The sequence below is a fragment of the Sminthopsis crassicaudata genome, chromosome 1 (assembly GCF_048593235.1).
Source record: "Sminthopsis crassicaudata isolate SCR6 chromosome 1, ASM4859323v1, whole genome shotgun sequence".
NCBI lineage: Eukaryota > Metazoa > Chordata > Mammalia > Dasyuromorphia > Dasyuridae > Sminthopsis > Sminthopsis crassicaudata.
This window is the reverse complement of record NC_133617.1, coordinates 139,271,357-139,294,441: the sequence shown is the minus strand read 5'-3', so window position 1 is coordinate 139,294,441 and position 23,085 is coordinate 139,271,357. Positions and strand designations below refer to the sequence as shown.

The 23,085-nt window shown below is 35.0% G+C and overlaps 1 protein-coding gene across 3 annotated transcripts in view; it reads right to left on the bottom strand.

Annotated features, from left to right (window-relative positions):
* NCALD (neurocalcin delta) overlaps positions 1-23,085 on the bottom strand; it is a 561,236-nt gene that overhangs the window by 5,140 nt on the left and 533,011 nt on the right. For all 3 annotated transcript variants that reach the window (XM_074267943.1, XM_074267935.1, XM_074267928.1), the window contains one exon: positions 16,702-16,807. In XM_074267943.1, the coding sequence (XP_074124044.1) occupies positions 16,702-16,807 (106 nt within the window). The remainder of the gene's footprint in view (positions 1-16,701; positions 16,808-23,085) is intronic.

Here is a 23,085-nt window from a genome sequence, read left to right as displayed (position 1 = left end):
CATGGTGGGTTTGCTCTTAAAGTCATTAGTCCCTCCCTCCTGCTCAAGTAAGAAAATGTTGCATATTGAGAAGCTGACTGGATTAAATAATTTATGCATTTAGTATACAAATACTTTCAGTGAATGCAGGGATTTAAATCTGGTAATAGCTGAGATTCTGGAAGGATATAGCTCTGGGGGAAAAACAAAACAAAACAAAACTACACACTTTGAGATTTGTAAAGCAATATCTTTTTTGCACAAGCAGCTAGGTCATTCAATGGATACAGTGCTGGGTCTAAAATTAGGAAGACTCATCTTAAATTCAAATCTGTTCTCTGACACTAACTAGCTGTTTAATCCGGGGTAATTCACTTAATCATGTTTGCCTCAGTTTCCTCATCTATAAAATGAGCTGAAGAAGGAAATGGCAAACCATCCAGTTTGTTAGCCAAAAAAACTCCAAATGAGATAACAAAGAGTCAGACATTACTGAACAACAATAGCAATCTTTTTGTTGTTGGCTCAAGAACCAAGTTTCCCTAGACCTTAGTCTTTATTCATCCCTTACCCAAAATTCATGCTGTAGTTTTCTCATTTAAGGGAATAGATGGAAAATCTTTGTCCAGGGTGGAGACAAGATGGTGGAGAGGACATATACTTCTTTCTGAGCTCTCTTACTATCCTCACACTAATTACAAAATTCAACCAGATTGGTAGAATCCCCAAATATTGGGAGTGCAGCAAATTACCAGCAGAAGATAATTTCGAAGATTGCCAGAAAAGGTCTGTTTTGATTGGGCACGGGCACAGGAGGAGGCCAAGCCCAGGCAGGGAAGCTAGCTCACACTGAGCAAATGGGGGGAGGGGGCTTGATTCTCCATGGGGTGGAGAATTTACAGGGAGGATTCTACCACAGTGTTGGCTACTTTGCTCTGGTTGCAAGCCAGTAGATCAGCAGAGAAGTTATAAAACTTCCAACACAAACAAAAAAAGTGAAGAGTGTACCTCAAAGCACCTAGGACCCCGCCACATCCACCCAGCACCAGGAGCATGGGTCAGCATGGACCCAGCTCAGCCACTTCCAGGTGTCTGTAGAGGAAGCTTAGAATTTCCATGGCCTAAAAGCAAATCCCAACTTTTTTTTTTTTTTTTTTTAAATTAATGAGTAAAAAGGCAAAGTGAGCTCTAACTAAAGACATATAGACTAAAGTTTCTCTAGTGAAAGAGAACACAATTTAAACCCTGAGTAGACTAAAAGCATATTGTCTCCAGATGAAGCCTGGTCTCCACCACACAAGGCTCTCCTAGAAGAAATTAAAAAGGATCTTAAAAGAGAGCTAGAAGAAAAATGGGGAAAGAAAATGAAAGCTTTGCAAGAGGGTTTGGAAAAGACATACAATTCGTTAAAAGATAGATTAGAAAAAGAAAACAACTCCCTGAAAAACAGAATATGTGAACTGGAAAAGATAAAGAACTCTCAGGAAAATAGAATTTGTGAATTTAAAAAAGAAAATAACTCCTTAAAATTTTTGTGAAATGGAAAAAAAATTCCATAGAATAAACAACTCATTTAAAAACTCAGTTGGATAAATACAAAAAGAAGCAAAAAAGAAAGAAAAAAAAGTAAATGAAGAAAATAATTCATTAAAAATCAGAACTGAACAAATGGAAATGAATGATGTGAAACATCAAGAATCAGTCAAACAAAACTAAAAAAATGAAAAAAAAAATAGAAAAATGTTAAATACCTACCTGGAAAATAGATCTAGGAGAGTTAAGCTAAAGATTATTGTGCTCCCTGAAAATCATGATGGAAAAAAAAAAAAAAAAAAAAAAAGAACCTAGACACTATTTTTCAGGAAATCATCAAAGAGAACGGCCCAGATGTCAAAGAATCCGAAGGTAAAATAACCATAGAAAGAATTCATCGATCACCTCCTGAAAGAGACCCCAAAAGTAAAACTCCAAGGAATATTGTGGCTAAATTTCAGAACTATCAAACCAAGGAAAAAATATTACAAGCAGCCAGAAAAAAAACAAAAACAAAAACAAAACAAAACAAACAAACAAAAAAAAAACAACCAATTCAAATGCTGAGGAGCCACAATAAAGATTATTTAGGATCTAGTAGCTTCTCCATTAAAGGATTGAAGGGCCTGGAATCTGATATTCCAAAAGGCAAAGGAACTTGGAATGCAGTCAAGAATAAACTATCCTGCTAAACTGAACATTTTCTTCCAGGGAAGAAAATGGGCATTCAATGAAACAGGTGAATTCCATTTATTTCTGATGAAAACAAAACAAAACAAAACAGAGTTAAACAAAAAATTTGACCTCCAAATATGGGACTCAAAGAGAAGCATAAAAAAAGTAAAAGGAACTCTTGAGAACTGTATTTCTATTATGGGTATACATAGAGAATGCATGTATAATTTGACTTTACTGTTATAATATAAAAAAGAACTAGAGGTGGAAAGGGGATTTTACTAGAAAACAGGAAAAGTGGAGGTAAAAAGAGAGAAATTACATCCCATGAAGAGGCAAAGGAAACCTATTGTATCTGAGGGAAAGAAAGGAGGGGGATGAACATTGTGTGAACCTTACTCTCAACAGACTTGGTTCAAAGAGAAAATATTAGACATATTTGGTTTACAGAGAAACTTTTCTCCCCTTATTAAAAAGTGGGAGGGGAAAAATAAAAAGGGAAGGGGTAGGAAAAATAAAAGGGAATACAGAAATAGTGGGGGAAAGGTATAAGAAAGGGGGAGGGCTTTTAAGGGGGAGGGATTCTTTTTTTTTTTTTTTTTTTTACATTTTTTTTATTATATATATATATTTATATTTTATAATATTATCCCTTGTATTCATTTTTCCAAATTACCCCCCCTTCCTCTATTCCCTCCCCCCGACGACAGGCAATACCATACATTTTACATGTGTTACAATATAGTCTAAGTACTATACATGTGTGTGAGTATCATTTTCTTGTTGCACAATAAACATTAGAATCCGAAGGTACATGCAACCTGGGCAGACAGATATTAGTGCTAGCAATTTACATTCCCCTCCCAGTGTTTCTTCTCTGGGTGTATCTACCTCTGTCCATCATTGATCAACTGGAAGTGAGTTGGATCTTCTTTATGTTGAAGATTTCCACTTCCATCAGAATACATCCTCATACAGTATTGTTGTTGAAGTATACAGTGATCTTCTGGTTCTGCTCATTTCACTCAGCATCAGTTGATTTAAGTCTCTCCAACCCTTTCTGTATTCCTCCTGCTGGTCATTTCTTACCGAGCAATAATATTCCATAACCTTCATATACCACAATTTACCCAACCATTCTCCAACTGATGGACATCCATTCATCTTCCAGTTTCTAGCTACAACAAAAAGAGCTGCCACAAACATTTTGGCACATATATGTCTCTTTCCGCTCTTTAGTATTTCTTTGGGATATAATCCCAGTAGTAGCGCTGCTGGGTCAAAGGGTATGCACAGTTTGATAACTTTTTGGGCATAATTCCAGATTGCTCTCCAGAATGGCTGGATTCTTTCACAACTCCACCAGCAATGTATTAGTGTCCCAATTTCCCCACATCCCCTCCAACATTCGTCATTATTTGTTCCTGTCATCTTAGCCAATCTGACAGGTGTGTAGTGGTATCTCAGAGTGGTCTTAATTTGCATTTCTCTTATCAGTAGTGATTTGGAACACTCTTTCATGTGAGTGGATATAGTTTCAATTTCTTCCTCTGAGAATTGTCTGTTCATATCCTTTGACCATTTATCAATTGGAGAATGGTTCGGTTTCTTATAAATTATGGTCAGTTCTCTATATATTTTGGAAATGAGACCTTTGTCAGAACCTTTGTTTTTAAAAATATTTTCCCAATTTGTTACTTCCCTTCTAATCTTATTTGCATTAGTATTATTTGTACAGAAACTTTTTAGTTTGATGTAATCAAAATCTTCTATTTTGTGATCAATAATGATCTCTAGTTCTCCTCTGGTCATAAATTCCTTCCTCCTCCACAAGTCTGAGAGGTAGATTATCCTCTGTTCCTCTAATCTATTTATTATCTCCCTCTTTATGCCTAAATCATGGACCCATTTTGATCTTATCTTGGTATATGGTGTTAAGTGTGGATCCATATCTAATTTCTGCCATACTAATTTCCAGTTTTCCCAACAGTTTTTTCCGAATAATGAATTTTTATCCCTAATGTTGGAATCTTTGGGTTTGTCAAAGATTAGATTGCTATAGATGTACCCTTTTTTGTCCTTTGTATCTAATCTGTTCCACTGATCTACCGGTCTATTTCGTAGCCAATACCAAATGGTTTTGGTGACTGCTGCTATATAATATAGCTTTAGATCAGGTACACTTAGACCACCTTCCTCTGAGTTTTTTTTCATTAGTTCCCTTGCAATTCTTGACCTTTTATTCTTCCATATGAATTTTGTTGTTATTTTTTCTAGGTCATTAAAATAGTTTCTTGGGAGTCTGATTGGTATAGCACTAAATAAGTAGATTAGTTTGGGGAGTATTGTCATCTTTATTATATTCGCTCGGCCTATCCAAGAGCACTGAATGTCTTTCCAATTATTTAAATCTGATTTTATTTTTGTGGCAAGTGTTTTGTAATTTTTCTCATATAATTCCTGACTTTTCTTTGGTAGATGGATTCCCAAATATTTTATACTCTCAACATTTGTTTGGAATGGAATTTCTCTTTGTATCTCTTGCTGTTGCATTTTGTTAGTGATATATAAAAATGCCGAGGATTTATGTGGATTTATTTTGTATCCTGCCACTTTGCTGAAATTTTGAATTATTTCTAGTAGCTTTTTAGCAGAGTCTTTGGGGTTCTCTAAGTATACCATCATGTCATCTGCAAAAAGTGATAGTTTAATTTCCTCATTTCCTACTCTAATTCCTTGAATCTCTTTCTCGGCTCTTATTGCCGAGGCTAGCGTTTCTAGTACTATATTGAATAGTAATGGTGATAGTGGGCAACCTTGTTTCACTCCTGATCTTACTGGGAAAGGTTGCAGTTTATTTCTATTGCATATTATGCTTACTGACGGTCTTAAATATATACTCCTGATTATTCTAAGGAATAATCCATTTATTCCTATACTCTCAAGAGTTTTTAGTAGGAATGGATGTTGGATTTTGTCAAATGCTTTTTCTGCATCTATTGAGATGATCATATGGTTCTTATTAATTTGATTATTAATATGGTCAATTATATTAATAGTTTTCCTAATATTAAACCAGCCCTGCATTCCTGGAATAAATCCTACTTGATCATAGTGTATTATCTTGGAGATGATTTTCTGAAGTCTTTTTGCTAATATCTTATTTAAGATTTTAGCATCAATATTCATTAAGGAGATTGGTCTATAGTTTTCTTTCTCAGTTTTCGATCTACCAGGTTTAGGTATCAGTACCATGTCTGTGTCATAAAAGGAATTTGGTAGGACTCCTTCATCCCCTATTTTTTCAAATAATTTATATAACATTGGGGCTAATTGTTCTTTAAATGTTTGGTAGAATTCACATGTGAATCCATCTGGCCCTGGGGATTTTTTCCTGGGGAGTTGATTAATAGCTTGTTCTATTTCTTTTTCTGAAATGGGACTATTTAAGCAATTTATCTCCTCCTCTGTTAATCTAGGGAGCCTATATTTTTGGAGGAAGTCATCCATTTCACTTAAGTTATCAAATTTATTGGCATAAAGTTGGGCAAAGTAACTCCTTATTATTTCTCTAATTTCCTCTTCATTGGTGGAAAGATCCCCCTTTTCATTTGTAAGACTATCAATTTGATTTTCCTCTTTCTTTTTTTTGATCAAATTTACCAAAGGTTTATCTATTTTATTGGCTTTTTCATAAAACCAACTCTTGGTTTTATTTATTAATTCAATAGTTTTTTTACTTTCAATTTTATTGATTTCTCCTTTTAATTTTTGTATTTCGAGTTTAGTTTTTGGTTGGGGGTTTATAATTTGGTCTTTTTCTAGCCTTTTAAGTTGTAAGCCCAATTCATTAATCTTCTCTTTCTCAATTTTCTTCAAATAAGCCTCTAAAGATATAAAATTTCCCCTTATTACCGCTTTAGCTGCATCCCAAAGATTTTGATATGATGTCTCATCATTATCATTATCTTGGGTGAAATTGTTAATTGTTTCTATAATTTGCTCTTTCACCCAGTCATTCTTTAAGATGAGATTATTCAGTTTCCAATTACTTTTTGGTCTATTTACCCCTAACTTTTTACTGAATGTAGCTTTTATTGCATTGTGATCTGAGAAGAAGGCATTTATTATTTCTGCCTTCCTACATTTAATTTTGAGATCTTTATGTCCTAGTATATGGTCAATTTTTGTATAGGATCCATGAACTGCTGAGAAGAAAGTATATTCCTTCCTATTGCCATTCAGTTTTCTCCAAAGGTCTATCATACCTAGTTTTTCTAATGTTCTATTTACTTTTTTAATTTCTTTCTTGTTTGTTTTGTGGTTTGATTTGTCTAAATCTGAGAGTGCAAGGTTGAGATCTCCCACTATTATAGTTTTACTGTCTATTTCCTCTTGCAGTTCTCTTAACTTTTCCTTTAGAAAGTTAGATGCTATACCACTTGGTGCATATATGTTTAGTATTGATATGGCTTCATTATTTATGCTACCTTTCAGCAGGATATAGTTTCCTTCCTTATCTTTTTTAATGAGATCTACTTCTGCTTTTGCTTGATCTGAGATAAGGATAGCTACCCCTGCTTTTTTGGCTTTACCTGAAGCATAATAGGCTCTGTTCCAACCTTTTACCTTTACTCTGTATGTATCTCCCTGCTTTAAGTGTGTTTCCTGTAGGCAACATATTGTAGGGTTCTGCTTTTTGATCCAATCTACTATCCGTCTCCGTTTGATGGGATCGTTCATCCCATTTACATTTACAGTTAAAATTACTAATTCTGTATTTCCTGCCATCGTATTATCCCCAGATTATGCTTTTTTCCCTTGACCCCCCTGATCCCCCTCCCCGATATTTAATTTACAGACCCCCCTTGTGACGCGCAACCCTCCCTCTTTTTTTTTTTTTTTTTTTTAGGATCCCTCCCCCCTCCCTCCAAGTCCCTTCACTTATTCTCCTTTTCCTTTTCCCTTTTCCTCTCCCCCCTTTTAATGAGGTGAGAGAAAATTCTCTGAAAAACAAATATGTTAATTATTTACTCTTTGAGCCTCTTCTGATGAGAGTAAGATTCACACAATGATTCTCCCCCTCACTAAGTTCCCTCAGATATGGTGTATTTTCTATGTCTCTTCCTGGGATGTAGTTTCCCTCTTTTTATCACTCCTTCCCCTTTTTCTGAACCGACCTCCTTCCCTTTACTACACCCCCCTTTTTTTCTTTTATATCAGTAAAATCAAATTATCCTTGAGTATTTTTTATATACCCACAACAGAGTTACAGTTCTCAAGGGTTCTGTGTACCTTTTTCTGTTTCTCTTCAGTCTTGTGGATGTAGATCAAATTTTTTGTTTAAGTCTGGTTTTTTTCTTAGAAACATATAGAATTCCTCTGTTTCATTGAATGACCATCTTCTTCCATGGAAAAAGATGCTAAACTTAGCTGGGTAGTTCATTCTTGGTTGCAGTCCTTGATCTTTTGCCTTACGGAATATCAGGTTCCAAGCCCTTCTATCTTTTAATGTGGAGGCAGCCAGATCTTGGGTGACCCTTATTGTGGCACCTTGGTATTTAAATTGTTTTTTTCTAGCTGCTTGCAGGATTTTCTCCTTTGTGTGGTAATTCTGCAGCTTAGCCACAATATTCCGTGGTGTTCTTTTTTTAGGGTCTATTTCAGAAGGAGTTCGATGAATTCTTTCCACATCTACTTTCCCTTCTGTTTCTATTATCTCTGGACAGTTCTCTTTGATAATTTCCTGTAAAATAGAATCTAGGCTCTTTTTTTGGTCATAGTTTTCTGGAAGTCCAACAATCCACAGATTATCTCTCCTAGATCTATTTTCCAGGTCTATAGATTTTCCCAGTAAGTATTTGACGTTGTTCTCCAGCTTCTCATTTTTTTTGTTTTGTTTGACTGATTCTTGGGTTCTCTGTGAATCATTCATTTCTATTTGTTCCATCCTGACTTTTAAGGAGTTATTTTCTTCTTTCACAGTTTTTAGTTCTTTTTGTAAATGCCCAATTTCGTTTTTAAATGAATTATTTTGCTCTATTGAATTTTTTTCCATTTCCCTAATTTTTTTTTTTTGAGAATTATTTTCTTTTTCCAATTCAGAAATTCTATTTTCTTGAGACTTTTTTATCTTTTCCAATTCAGAAATCCTACTTTCCTGTGTTTTTTTAACCTTTTCTAATTCACTAATTTTGTTTCCCTGCATCTCCTGTGAATTCTTTATTTTTTCCAACTCCAATTTCATAGCTTCCCTTTCCTTTCCCCATTTTTCTTCGGTCTCCCTCAATTTTTTAAGAGCTTCTTCTAGGAGAGAGTTATGTGATGGGGGGCAGGAATCGTTCCCCTTTAGGTTGTTATCTTCTGAATCTTTGCTGTTAACTTCCTCGGGGTTGGATACCCGCTCTTTCTCTGTATAGAAGGAATCTATAGTTTTTCTAGCTTTTTTGCTCATACTTAAAAAAAATCTTTTGGGGTCTGTCCCTGGGGTAGGAAATTATTTACTTCTTTACCAGCTTCCTCCCAGACTGGATGGATGCAGCGGCCCCTGTGCCTGAGCTAAGATAGAGCTCTGGGAGAGAGTTCCCCACCCCCTCCCTGGAAGTGCCTCAGAGGTGATTAGCACTACTGTGCTTCGAGGGCGTAGAATAGTGAAGACTGCAGGAAGCCCAGGCTATGTGTCCGGGTGGGGAGTGGATGTTTGCAGCAGGTGACGTAAGAAGCCCCTGCGCTCAAACTGGAAGTGTCTGCCAGAAACCGCGGTCCCTAGTTCAAAGGTTCCGCTTCTCTGGGACTTCCTGGAGCTGAGTTCCACTCCCTCCAGCTATGCTAGGCAGTGTGTGTTGCCTTGGGCCGTATCCACCCACTTGTCAGTCTCTTAACTATTCTCAGGAGGGAGCTGAGGCCACACCCCCTGGCGCCGAGTCTGCCGAGTCACCCCCCAGGATCGGGGAAAATCTAATCTGAGTTTTAAAATATTTTGGCTTTCTCTTCTGAACTGCTAAATAATTAGCAGAGAAGAGCTAACAGCCTGTGCCAGATTCCTTTACCTCAGTGGCTTCTCTGATCCCAGAGCCCTTCCCAGCGCAATGGGCGCAGTGTGCCCCTACCCCACCGTCTGTGCTGGTCTTTCTTATTCCTCCCCTGAGAACTGACCTTTCCTGTTGAAACTCCAGATTCTCTTCAGCTGGTAAGTCGTGCTTCCAGTCCTTGTGGTATCTATCAGTCCTGAGCTAATTTTGAGACTTAATTTATCTAATTGGTTGTGAGGGAGTGAGGACGTTCACTGAGTCGTGTGTTTCTTCTCCGCCATCTTGGCTCCGCCCCCCAAGGGGGAGGGATTCTAAAGGAAGAGAGCTGCTTGAGGCAAGTGGTCCCCATAAGATAAATACTGGGGAGGGGGGTAAGGTAAAAGGAAAGAGAAAAGTATAATCTGGGGATAATAAGATGTTAGGAAATACAGAATTAGTCATTTTAACCATAAATGTGAATGGGGTGAACTCCCATAAAGCAGAGGCGGATAGCAGACTGGATTAAAAGCTAGAATCCTACAATATTTTGTTTAAAATAAATACATTTAAAGCAGGGTGATACATACAGAGTAAAGGTAAAAGGCTGGAGCAGAATCTATTATGCTTCAGGTGAAGTAAAAAAAAAAAAAGCAGGGGTAACTATCCTGATCTCAGATCAAGTAAAAGCAAAACTTGATCTAATTAAAAGAGATAAGGAAGGAAACTATATCTTGCTAAAGGGTACCATAGATAATGAAACAATATCAATGCTAAACACATATGCACTAAGTGATATGGCATCTGAATTCCTTAGAAGTTAAGAGAGCTGCAAGAAGAAATAGACAGCAAAACTATAATAGTGGGAGATCTCAACCTTGCATTCTCAGAACTAGCTAAATCAAACCACAAAATGAATAAGAAAGAAGTTAAAGAGGTAAATAGAACATTAGAAAAGTTAGGGATGATAGATCTTTAGAGAAAACTGAATGGAGACAGAAAGGAATACACTTTCTTCTTGGCAGTTCATGGAACCTATACAAAAATTTACCATATATTAGGACATAAAGATTTCAGAATCAATTGCAGAAAGGCAGAAATAGTAAATGTATTCTTTTCAGATCACAATGCAATAAAAACTGCATTCAATAAAAAGCCAGGGGAAAATAGACCAAAAAGTATTTGGAAACTAAATAATTTCATCCTAAAGAATGAATGGGTCAAACAGCAAATCATAGACACAATTAATAATTTCATCCAAGACTAATGTTTATTGTGCAACAAGAAAATGATATTCGCACACATGTATTGTACCTAGACTATATTGTAACACATGTAAAATGTATGGTATTGCCTGTCGTTGGGGGGAGGGAATAGAGGGAGGGGGGGTAATTTGGAAAAATGAATACAAGGGATAATATTATAAAATATATATATATATATATAATAAAAAAAAAATAATTTCATCCAAGAGAATGACAATAATGAAACAACATACCAAAATTTGTGGGATGCAGCCAAAGTGGTAACAAGGGGAAATTTTATATGTGTAGATGCTTATTGCATAAAATAGAGAAAGAGAAGATCAATGAAATAGCCTTGCAACTAAAAAAGTTAGAAAAGGAGCAAATTGAAAATCCCTAATCAAATATTAAACTTGAAAGTCTAAAAATAAAAGGAGAGATTAATAAAATTGAAAGTAAAAAAAAAAAACTATTGAATTAATAAATCAAACTAAGAGTTGGTTTTATGAAAAAACCAACAAAATAGATAAACTTTTGGCAAATTTGATTAGAAAAAAGAAAGAGGAAAATCAAATTGTTAATCTTAAAAATGAAAAGGGAGAACTTGCCACTATTGAAAAGGAAATTAGAGCAATAATTAGGACTTACTTTGCCCAACTTTATGCCATAAATTTGATAACCTAAATGAAATGGATGAATACCCACAAAATATAGATTTCCCAGATTAATAGGGGAGGAAGTAAATTGCTTAAATAGTCCTATTTCAGAAAAAAAAAATAGAACAAGCTATTAATCAACTCCCTAAGAAAAAATCCCCAGGTCTGGATAGATTTACACATGAATTCTACCAAACATTTAAAGAACAATTAATCCCAATACTATATAAACTATTTGAAAAAAATAGGGAATGAAGGAGTCCTACCAAATTCCTTTTATGACACAAATATGGTACTAATACCTAAACTAGGTAATACAAAAATAAAGAAAATTAAAGACCTAATGAATATTGATGCAAAAATCTTAAATAAAATATTAGCAAAGAGATTACAGAAAATCATCCGCAGGATAATACACTATGACCAAGTAGGATTTATATCAGGAAGGCAGCGCTGGTTCAATATTAGGAAAACTATTAGAATAATTGGCTATATCAATAACCAAATTAACAAAAATCCTTTGATCATCTCAATAGATGAAGAAAAAGCATTTGATAAAATCCAACACCCATTCCTATTAAAACACTAGAGAGTATAGGAATAAATGGACTTTTCCTTAAAATAGTCAGTAGCATCTATTTAAAACCATCAGTAAGCATCATATGTAATGGGGATAAACTGGAACCATTCCTAATAAGATTAGGAGTAAAACAAGGTTGCCCACTATTACCATTACTATTCAATATAGTATTAGAAATGCTAGTTTTGGTAACAAGTGATGAAAAAGAGATTAAAGGAATTAGAATAGGTAATGAGGAAACCAAATTATCACTCTTTTCATATGATATTATGGTGTACTTAGAGAACCCCAGAGAATCTACTAAAAAAACTATTAGAAATAATCCACAACTTTAGCAAAGTTGCAGGATACAAAATAAATCCCCATAAATCATTAGCATTTTTATACACCACTAACAAAATCCAACGACGAGAGATAAAAAGAGAAATTCTTTTTAAAATAACTGCTGATAGTATAAAATATTTGGGAATCTATGTGCCAAGGGAAAATCAGGAACTATATGAGCAAAAATACAAAATCCTTTCCACACAAATAAAGTCAGATCTAAACAACTGGAAATGTATTAAGTTCTCTTGGATAGGTCAAGTGAATATAATAAAGATGACAATTCTACCTAAACTAATCTATTTATTTAGTGCTATATCTATCAGTCAAACTCCCAAGACAGTATTCTATTGACCTAGAAAAAATAACACAAAATTCATTTGGAAGAACAAAAAGTCAAGAATTTCAAGGGAACTAATGAAAAAAAAAATCAAATGAAGATGGCCTAGCTGTACCAGATTTAAAAGTACATTATAAAGCAGCAGTCATCAAAACCATTTCGTACTGGCTAAGAAATAGAATAGCTGATCAGTGGAATAGGTTAGGGCCAAAGGACAAAATAATCAATAACTATAAAAATCTAGTGTTTGACAAACCCAAAGACCCTAGCTTTGGGGTAAGAATTCACTATTTGACAAAACTGCTAGGAAAATTGAAAACTAGTATGGCAGAAACTAGGCATTGATCCACACTTAACACCATATAAGGTTAAAATGGGTTCATGATCTACACATAAAGAATGAGATTATAAATAAATCAGAAGAACATAGGATAGTTTACGTCTCAGATTTGTGGAGGAAGAAGGAATTTGTGACTAAAGAAGAACTAGAGACCATTATTGATCACAAAATGGAAAATGTTGATTATAATAAGTTAAAAAGTTTTTGTACAAACAAAACGAATGCAGACAATATTTGAAGGAAAGCAATAAACTGGGAAAACATTTTTACAATCAAAGGTTCTGATAAAGGCCTCATTTCTAAAATATATAGAGAATTGACTCAAATTTATAAGAAATCCAGCCATTCTCCAATTGATAAATGGTCAAAGGATATGAACAGACAATTTTCAGATGAAGAAATTGAAACTATATGAAAAGGTGCTCCAAATCATTATTGATCAGAGAAATACAAATTAAGACAATTCTGAGATACCACTATACACCTGTCAGATTGGCTAACATGATAGGAAAAGATAATGACGGATGTTGGAGGGGATGTAGGAAAAGTGGGATACTGATTACGTTGTTGGTAGAATTGTGAATGGAGCCAACCATTTTGGAGAGCAATTTGGAACTATGCTCAAAAAGTTATCATACTGTACATACCCTTTGATCCAGAAATTTACTACTGCGCTTATATCTCAAAGAGATCTTAAAGAAGGGAAAGGAACCTATATGTGCAAAAATGTTTGTAGCAGCCCTTTTTGTAGTTGCTAGAAACTGGAAATTGAATGGATGCTCATCAATTGCAGAATGGCTGAATAAATTATAGTATAGGAATGTTATGGAATATTATTGTTCTATAAGAAATGACCAGCAGGATGATTTCAGAGAGAACTGGAGAGATTTACATGAATTGATGCTAAGTGATCCTAGCAGAACTAGGAGATCATTATGCATTTCAACAATAATACTGTATGAAAATGTATTCTGATAGAAGTGGATATCTTCTTCAACAATGAGATGATTCAAACCAGTTTTATTTGTTCAGTAATGAAGAGAGAAATATGGGAAATGAATGTGGGTCACAACACAGCATTTCCACTCTTTCTGTTATTGTTTGTTTGCATTTTTGTTTTCCTTTTCAAGTTTTTTTCTTTCTTTCTAGATTCAATTTTTCTTGTGCAGCAAGATAACTGTATAAATATGTATACATATATTGGATCTAATATGTATTTCAACATATTTAACATGTATTGGACTCCCTGTCATTTAAGGGAGAGGATAGGGGGAAGGAGGGGAAAAGTTGGAACACAAGGTTTCGCAAGGATCAGTGTTGAAAAATTACCCATGCATATGTTTTGTAAAGAAAAAGCTATAAAAAAAGAGAAAATCTTTGTCCATGAACAACCTGAATAATTTTAACTAATAGGAAACTCAAGTATAAAAAAGGATGAATTGGGTCCCTTTTTAATTATAACATTTTTTAAGACATTTATTTTTTCTCTTTCCTATGTCTTTGCTTTCATTTTTAAAAAGTATAGAAAAAGAAAAACTAAATCCTTATAACATATGTGCATAATAAAAAAATCTAAATCCCCACATTGGCCATGTCTCAAGATATTTTTTCATTAAAAGTGCTTTTATCATCAGAATTCTGAAACTTGGCTAGTTGTTTTTATATTGATGAGAGTCCTTGTTTTTTTTGTTGTTGTTGTTGAATTATTTTATTGTTGTTATTTAGGTTTTCTGTTCCTACCTCCACTTCAGCTCCAAACCCTTCCAACTGCTCTTCTTTATGGGTTTATTCAACCAAGAGAAAAAGCAAAAGTATAGACTGACAGCTTAGTTGACTGATCAATATGTACTCAGCCAAATTCAGGACACAGAACACCTCTCCAAAAGGAAAAGGGCAAAAAAGGCCCCCTTTGATGAATGTACAAGAGAAATATTTCATAAATCAATGCTTTTTTGTTTTTATTTTTCCTGCATGCAGGTCCCTTCAAAAATCTAAAAAATAAGTCCCTAGCAGGCTCATTACAAGGAACTTTTCATCTAAGCCAGAGGCATCAAACTGGGGACTGGCAGACTCTTATCACCAGCAAAGGTGCAGCCCAAACAAGATCAAAATATAATTGGGAAATAGTTAACAAAATAGTAAAACACTTGGAGGACATTACATTTTATAACTAATATACAACCTGCAGAGGTCCTTATGTATGAATTGGTGGTTTCAATTTCTACTTGAGTTTGACACGACTGATCTAGGCTTTTCCAAAAGGTACCAAAGAGCAGAGTGAGAGATTTGGAGAGAGAAGACCTTGATTACACAATCTGCTCTACTCGTTATAGTGGAAAGTGTGGATAATTTGGAATCAGTGTAGTTCTTAAGTTGCTTTTCAGTAGTGTCTAACTTTTCATAACTCCATTTGGAGTTTTCTTGGGAAAGAAACTGGATTGTTTGCTGTTTCTTTCTCCAGCTCATTTTACACATGAGGAAACTGAGGCAAACAGGGTTAATGTCCAGAGTCACACAGCTAATAAGTGTCTAAGCCCAGATTTGAACTCAGGTTTTTCTGACTCCAGGAATGGCACTCTATCCATTTAGCTGTGTCCAAATTCTGGCTCTGCTATTTACCAGCTATTTCTAGCTGCATGATCTTAACTTTTCTAGGTTTCAGTTTCCTCATCTCTACAATAAGGGGCTGCAACAAATGGCTTCTAAGGTCCCTTAAAGTTCTTAATCTATAAGCCTCACTGCCTGGATTCCCCTGAGTCTAAAGTTCTTCTTCAGTGAAATGATAGTCTCTGAGTTCATGCCTCTCTAGGTCTATAATCTTAATGATTCTGTGCTTAAAAAGGATAAGAGCTTCTAGAATCTTAGCTACTCCTAGGTTATAGACTGAGGGTGTTTGGAAGCTACAATCCTTTTTGAAATTAATAATGGTAACAAGCATTTATGTAATACAAGTTTGTAAAATGCTTTACAAAATTATCTCATTTGATTTTTCACAGCAATCCTGGGAAGTAGGTGCTATTATTAAACCCAATTTTACAGATGAGAAAACTGAGGCAAACACTTTAGAGCCAAAGGAATTAAGTGACTAAGACTGTATTTGAATTCAGGGCTTCCTAACTCCAGGTTCAGCATTCTATCCATTGCATCATCTAGTTTTTAAGAAGCTAAGAGAGCAAGGAAAGAAGTTATTGGTTTAGTTATCCTTATTGATTTTGCACAATTTATTAGGTAGAATAAAATTGTGTCTAAAACAAAGCTCAGAAAAGAATTTCAAATGCAAACAAAGTAGTGTCCTAGAAAAGATCAAGGCACATACTTTAGCAAATCATGGAATTGTATATGTGTGGGATGGAGGGCTGGGTTTTGATAGAACACCTCTCATAGGTAGGGGGGAAAAGATCTATAAGTCATGTCAGGCATCATTTGCTCCAAAAAGCTCCATAAATCTCTTGATTAAGGGTCAGACTCAGATTAGGAGAAAGAAAACCACGAGGTTTATTATGAGTTTTCTGTTCCAAGCACCCCCAATTTCAACCCCAAGCCCACTCAGCTGCTCTTCCCTATGAATCTGTTCATTTATCAGTAAAAAAACCCATTAGCTTAGCTGAATAGTCATCGTGTAATCATCATTGACTAAAATCAGGACATAAAACATCTCCCCAAAAGTAAAAGAAAAAAAAAAGGCTCCTTTTTATGAAGGCATAACAGGAATATTTAATAAGTCAATGCCTTCTCTCCTTTTCCATTTTTCCTATATACAAATCCCTTCTAACTCTAAAATTCTGATAGTAAATGTCCTTTCTGAAAGGACAAAAATGATTGCAATTAAGGAATCAAAACTGCACTTTCTACTTTCATATTCATTTTTTGGTTTACTTTGGCCTTTGTGTCTTAAATTCCTCAAGTTTGGCCACAAACATTCATGGTTCATTTCTCCTGTTGGACCCAGTCAACCCTCCCTATCAGTAGGCTATCAGTAGGCACACTTGGGATTGAGTCAACAAATTGCAATCTTGAACTCACCATCTCGGTTGGTATCCATCTGACGAAAGATCTTCTCTGTCCTTTTCTCTGGTGTTGATTCATCCTCAGGCATTTTCATTACTGAAGAAACCATCTTGTAGATAGCCTAATTGACAAAAATGGAGAAAAAATGCAAGCTTATTGAAAGTATTCTACATAACATAGTGCTTAACACATTGTAGTACTTAGTAAATGCTTAATGATTGATTATATATAATTCAACACAGAAAATTATTAATATAACCATTTACCTGACCCCTAGTTGTGAAAACTTCTTTGAAATCTTGAAATACCTGTACCCTTTCCCTACCATGAAAAGGATTGTTCTCATTTTTACCTAAATTTAGGCTTTGTTTTCATAGAGAAAGAACACAGCCATTGGTTAGAGAATGGTAGTATAGGTCATATCATGCCATATTTGAGATAAGGATAAAGATTGTTTTTTCCAATTAGACAGAAAATGTGATTTAAGATAATGCTTGACTTGGAGTAAGGAGGACTAGATTCAAATTCTGCTTGTGCTACTTACTAGCTATGGTCAAATCACTTAAACTAAGTCTCATTTGAAAAGGGGTGGGGTTATACATGTAGCATCCCCTTCACAGTGTTGTTGTAGGATTTAAAGAAAATAACATATGTAAATAATTTTGGAAATCTTTAAAAATGCTTTTTTTTGGGTTCTAAATTATCTCCTTTCATTCTACCTATTGAGAAAGAATGAAATATGATATCCATTTTCATACAAAGTCATGAAAAATATATTTCCACAATAGCCATGCTGTGAAAGAAAAAAAAAAAACCAAGAAAAATAAAGAAAGCAAAAGAAAATATACTTCATTCTGCAGAGTTTATCCATCTTCCCTCTGAAAGTGATAACATTTTTCACCATGAGTCCTTTGAAATTGTGATGAATCATTTTATAAATCAAAGCAGTATCTTTCTTTTTTTGTGGGTATTTTTTTTTATTATAACTTTTTACTGACAGAACATATGCCCGGGTAATTTTTTACATTATCGCTTCCATTCACTTCTATTCTGACTTTTCCCTTCCCTCCCTTCACCTCCTCCCCTAGATGGCAAGCAGTCTTATACATGTTAATTATGTTATAGTATATCCTAGATACAATATATGTGTGAAGAACCGAACAGTTCTCTTGTTGCACAGGGAGAATTGGATTCAGAAGGTAAAAATAACCTGGGAAGAAAAACAAAAATGCAAACAGTTTACACTCATTTCCCAGTGTTCCTTTTCTGGATGTAGTTGATTCTGTCCATCATTGATCAATTGGAACTGAATTAGATCTTCTCTTTGTCGAAGATATCTACTTCCAGCAAAATACATCCTCATACGGTATTGTTGTTGAAGTGTATAATGATCTCCTGGTTCTGCTCATTTCACTTAGCATCTGTTCATGTAAGCACTGGCCTTCAGGTCAGAAAACTTAGAGAATTGTATGTAAATCCTGGCATTGCTATTCACTAATTGTATAACCTCAGGCAAGACATTTGTCTGAACCTCAGCTTTCCCATCTGTTAAAAGGGGATAATTATACTACCTCACAATATGAAGAACAAATGAAATAATACGTATCATGCACTTTTTTCTTTTTCTTTTTTATTAAAACGTTTTATTTTAAAAACATAGGCATGAATAATTTTTGAACACTGACCCTCCCAAAAAACAAAAAACCAAAAACCAAAAAAAACCTTTGTGTTCCAAATTTCCCCCCTTCCCTCCCTCCCCTAGATAGCAAATAACCCAATGTATGCTAAACATATTAAAAATATAAATCATGCACTTTTTAATAAGAGGATAAATATATATAAACTACTGTTATGGTCATGAAAAAAATTGTCTTGAGGAATTATTTTCACCCCCTACCATTTTATCTCTTTCCCAAAATCAAATCAGCTAGAGCTGTGATATGGATTTAGTTAAGGAAACATTCCCATTAATGCTAATTGTTGCACTAAACATGAAGATTCAAGTTAACTCAGATACATCACCCTGGAATTTTCAATTCAATAAATGTTTATAAAGGCCCTACTATATGCCAGACATATGAAGGACTGAGTCACAATGAAATACAAAACAAAGTCCCTGCTCTCCTAAGGATTGTTTAATCAAAGCATCTTGTTGCTTAAGCTTAGGTATCCTAAAATTTAAAAAGAAAAAAAGATGTTTGTTTTTTTTTTAAATCTATTTGAAAATTATTATTCTATCAGTCACATTCAGACAGTCTCTTATCAAGGAACAATAGATCACAGATTCCTGGAGTGACAGAGGTGATGTGGGTGTTGCACTTGAAACACAAATAGGAGAGCAGTTTTTTAGGCAGTGTTATAATAATGCTCTGTGATTAAGTACTGAATACTACCTTTGCTCCCCTCCTCTGAGGGTTTTATTTAAAATGGAGGAAAATCTAAAGAGACACTGGCCTCTCTATCTCTATCCTCTAGCCCAATGTCCTGGGTGGTCAGATGACTCTGAGGTTTGAAGCATTTAGGCATTCTCCATCCTCCTAATCTATGGCAAAGCTTCTTAAATTGTAGATTTTGACTCTATGTGGAGTCATGTAACTGAATGTGGGGGTTGTGAAAAATTTGACAACAATAAAAGGTATCAAATTTTCACAAAGATTAATATTTTATGTAAAAATAAACAAGCACATCCATCTCATTAGTATGGAATTTGCTTTTATTATTTGCAAATTTTTTTCAAAATCATATGTATACCAAAGAATTGTTTTAAAATAAATTTCTATATCATTTATTATCAGTAATTATTTTATTTGTGTAACTATTTTATATACCTATATACTATTTTGTATGCCTACATAAAATACCTATATGTAACCAGAGTTGCATAAACATTTCTTGGAAAAAGTTTAAGAAGCACTGGTCTATAGTATGTCAAATTTAAAAAAAAAGATATTCAAAGATATGTTGTACCATTTAAAAACAAAAGAGAATGTCTTTGAGTTTTTCCTGAAAATCTAATTTAGGTTCCAGGATTTGGGGTTCTTATGATTTCCCATCATAGGATCCAGGTATAAAAATCAGCTCCACTGCAACTGATAAAAAGGGATAGGAATAGAAATGTGATGGATTTTTGAGTATGAAACTTTCATAATCAAGCCCTATAGTACAGGTCATGTTAATATCCCATCAGTACCTTACATTCAATTCAATTAGCTTCCACTAATAAAGTCCAGTTTAACTCAATTCAAATTTAATTCACCTGACCTAAATGCCTACTCTGTGCAGAGGGATACCTGGGAAGATATAAAATTGAAGTGAGATTCACAATGAAGCTTACAATCTTTATTATTATTATTATTATTATTATTATTATTATTATTATTAATTAGGAATAAGACAAGCACAGATCAGAATAAATGTGGAACATGGTAGTGCTTTCTGGGCTTGGAACTGGTCTTCATTGCTCAGCAAAAAGTTAAGCTAAGTTTCAGGGATGACAAAGCATTTGGGATAAGATTTAGAGGCTAGGTAGGAATTTATGCCCAACACTAGGCTTATTATCTTGTCCTAGAAATCCATTTTTCCTTCTAACTTCAGTCCTTCAGTCAATGGCATCACCACTTAGCCAGTCTTCCAAGTTTGAAACCTTGTTGAGTCCATACTATTTTCTACAAAACCAAATAGAAATGACTTGGGGATAATTTGAGCTTCTGTTCTCCTTCTAACAGTGGAAATAATTGAGATACAATTGTATTAAGACTTCAAAAGTGGTAGCTCCAAGATCCTGGAAAAGAAAGAACAGAACCCCAGGCAGTAATATGAAACAAATTATGCCTTTCATTAGCTCAGGTTTTTTTCAACTTTAATGGAATCAAACCATGAAAAGAGCAAGGGAAGGAGGGAGGAAAAAATAAAGTGAAATGGAAAGAGGTGAAGGAGAAAGAAAGAGAGGGCGAGGGAGAAGGAGAGGAGGAGAAAAAGGAAAGGAAAGAAACAAAGAAGGGGACAGAGGGAAAAAGGGATAGAAAGCAATAAAAAAGGAGGAGGAGGGAGGAAAAGAAAGAGAGAGAGGGAGAAGGAGAGAGAAGGGGGAGGGAATGAGAAAGAGAATGGGAGAAAGAGGAAGAGAGAGAAAGAGGGTAAGAGAAAGAGGGAAGGTGGGATAGAGGGAAGGAGGGAGAGAGACATGGGAGAGGGGGGAGAGACAGAGAAACAGAAATACACAGAGAGAGAAAGCGAGAGCCGAGTTGCTTCCCTACTTTATTTTTAGCCATGTCAATAAAAAGGATGAACATGGACATCCTGTTTTTAATTAAGCTCGAAATATCCTATTCTTGTCTCTGAGTGAATAAAGCCCTATGGGGCAGTAGGGGTCTTCTCTGCTCAGTTTAACACACTCCTGCCCAGTCAGATTTAAGCTGAATCTTGAAGCATGTGGAGGGGAATCTTCATGTACCCTACCCTTCATGATTTCTCCCTTTCTGTGTTTTCTATTTTTTGCATCCCCAAAGCAACAGACTCCAGAGCATGAAAGGCATTCCAGGTCAAATCAACATGAATATGGTTCATAACTGATGAAATAAACAAGCCAAAGTTAAGAGTCAAGTCCCAGTCTTTCTCTTAGACAGAAGCCTAGCTGATCACCATATGTTAAGGGGTGGGAGAGAATATCTTATAACTGCACGAGCCTTGTGGTTTACAAAGAACTTTCAATTCATTTTAATCCAATTCAATTAGACTCATTAAGCACTTATTAAATACTTACTACATGATAGTCACTGAGTGATACAAAGACTTTACATTCTTTTCCATCAGGTTTAGGGTTCTGCTCTGAGGCATTCCTCTAGTCCGTCTAACCTCTGTCCATCTCACTTGGAGTCACTCAATTTTGGGAGCATTGTCTATTATTTTTGTATCTGTCAAGACAGCAGAACTCAGGGACAGAGAGCACAGTTTCATTTCTGGTCAACCAGAGGAATTCCTGCATCATGTTAGTAACCATCTCATCAAGGGAGCTAATCCACAACTTTGGCTTTAGGAAGATCCACTGAACTATCTGGCTTGGATAAGAATTTCTGCCAAATTCTGCCAAAAGCTGTTCAAATAAGGACCAGAAAGGTTCTCTGCATTCCTGACTCACTACTTTCTAAATGGTGGTAGCATATTGTTTTCATTTCTTTTTCCTGATGAGTGAATTAAATTGGTACCATATCAAAGGCATTAGCTCTAATGGGCTCCTTTAGATTAGAAATTCTAATAGTTCTGAAAACCAGCAAATTGAGTGCACTTCTACCTTATTGTCCTTTATAATTAAGCACTAATCTCTTGCCTTATCATAGACAGACAGACACATACACGAGAGAGAGAGAGAGAGAGAGAGAGAGAGAGAGAGAGAGAGAGAGAGAGAGAGAGAGAGAGAGAGAGAGAGAGAGAGAGAGAGAGATGTTCAACATCTTTCTTAAGCCCTGGCCACATGAATGACATATATGCCATTGGGCATCAGGGAACCTGAGAAATCTGGTCAAATACAAGAGCACTATTGAATATGGAGCTAGGAGGTGCAGAGAACGGAAACTGGATCAGAATCAGGAAGACATCTTCCCGAGTTCAAATCTAGACTCAAACTAGAGCCTATTTGACTCTGGGCAGGTCACTAACCTGCTTGCCTCAGTTTCCTCATCTGTAAAATGATCTAGAGAAGGAAATGGCAAACCATTACAGTACCTCTGCCAAGAAAACCTCAAATAATGGTCACAAAGAATTAGATGTAATTAGACTGTAATGACTAAATAGCATTTCCTTCCTTTATCTTCCCTCTTATTTCCCATGTCCCTTCTCCCTTTTTCTCCTGTTTCCTCACTTAGTGAAATGGTTTTTTTTTTCCAGCTACATTGTAGGGATTGCTTTTGCCCATATTTATTTTTTATTATAGCTTTTTATTTACAAGATATAGGCAGAGGTAATTTTTCAGCATTGTGAAATGTATTTCTATATTCAACTTTGTGTGTGTGTATGTTGTTCCCTCCTTTGACTATTTCAGATAAAAGTGAAATTCGTGTCTCCTATTTTCCCCACACACTCTCTTTTCTCCTTATTTATATAGACTTCTATATGTGTGTTCTGATTGTATAAGATGGTTTTCATTAATCTACTTCTATTCTGCTTTTTTAAAAAGCCTTTCTAATAGTATTTACTTTTTCCAATTATATATAAAGACATTTTCAAACATTTATTTTTAATAAGATTTTGAGTTCCAAACTTCCTCCCTTCTTCCCTTCTCTCCCCTTCCCTGAGACAGTATGCAATTTGATATAGATTACATATGTGCAATCATGTAAAACGTATTTCCATATTAGTCATGTTGTAAGAGAAGAAATAGTTTGTAAGAAAATTACAGTTTGC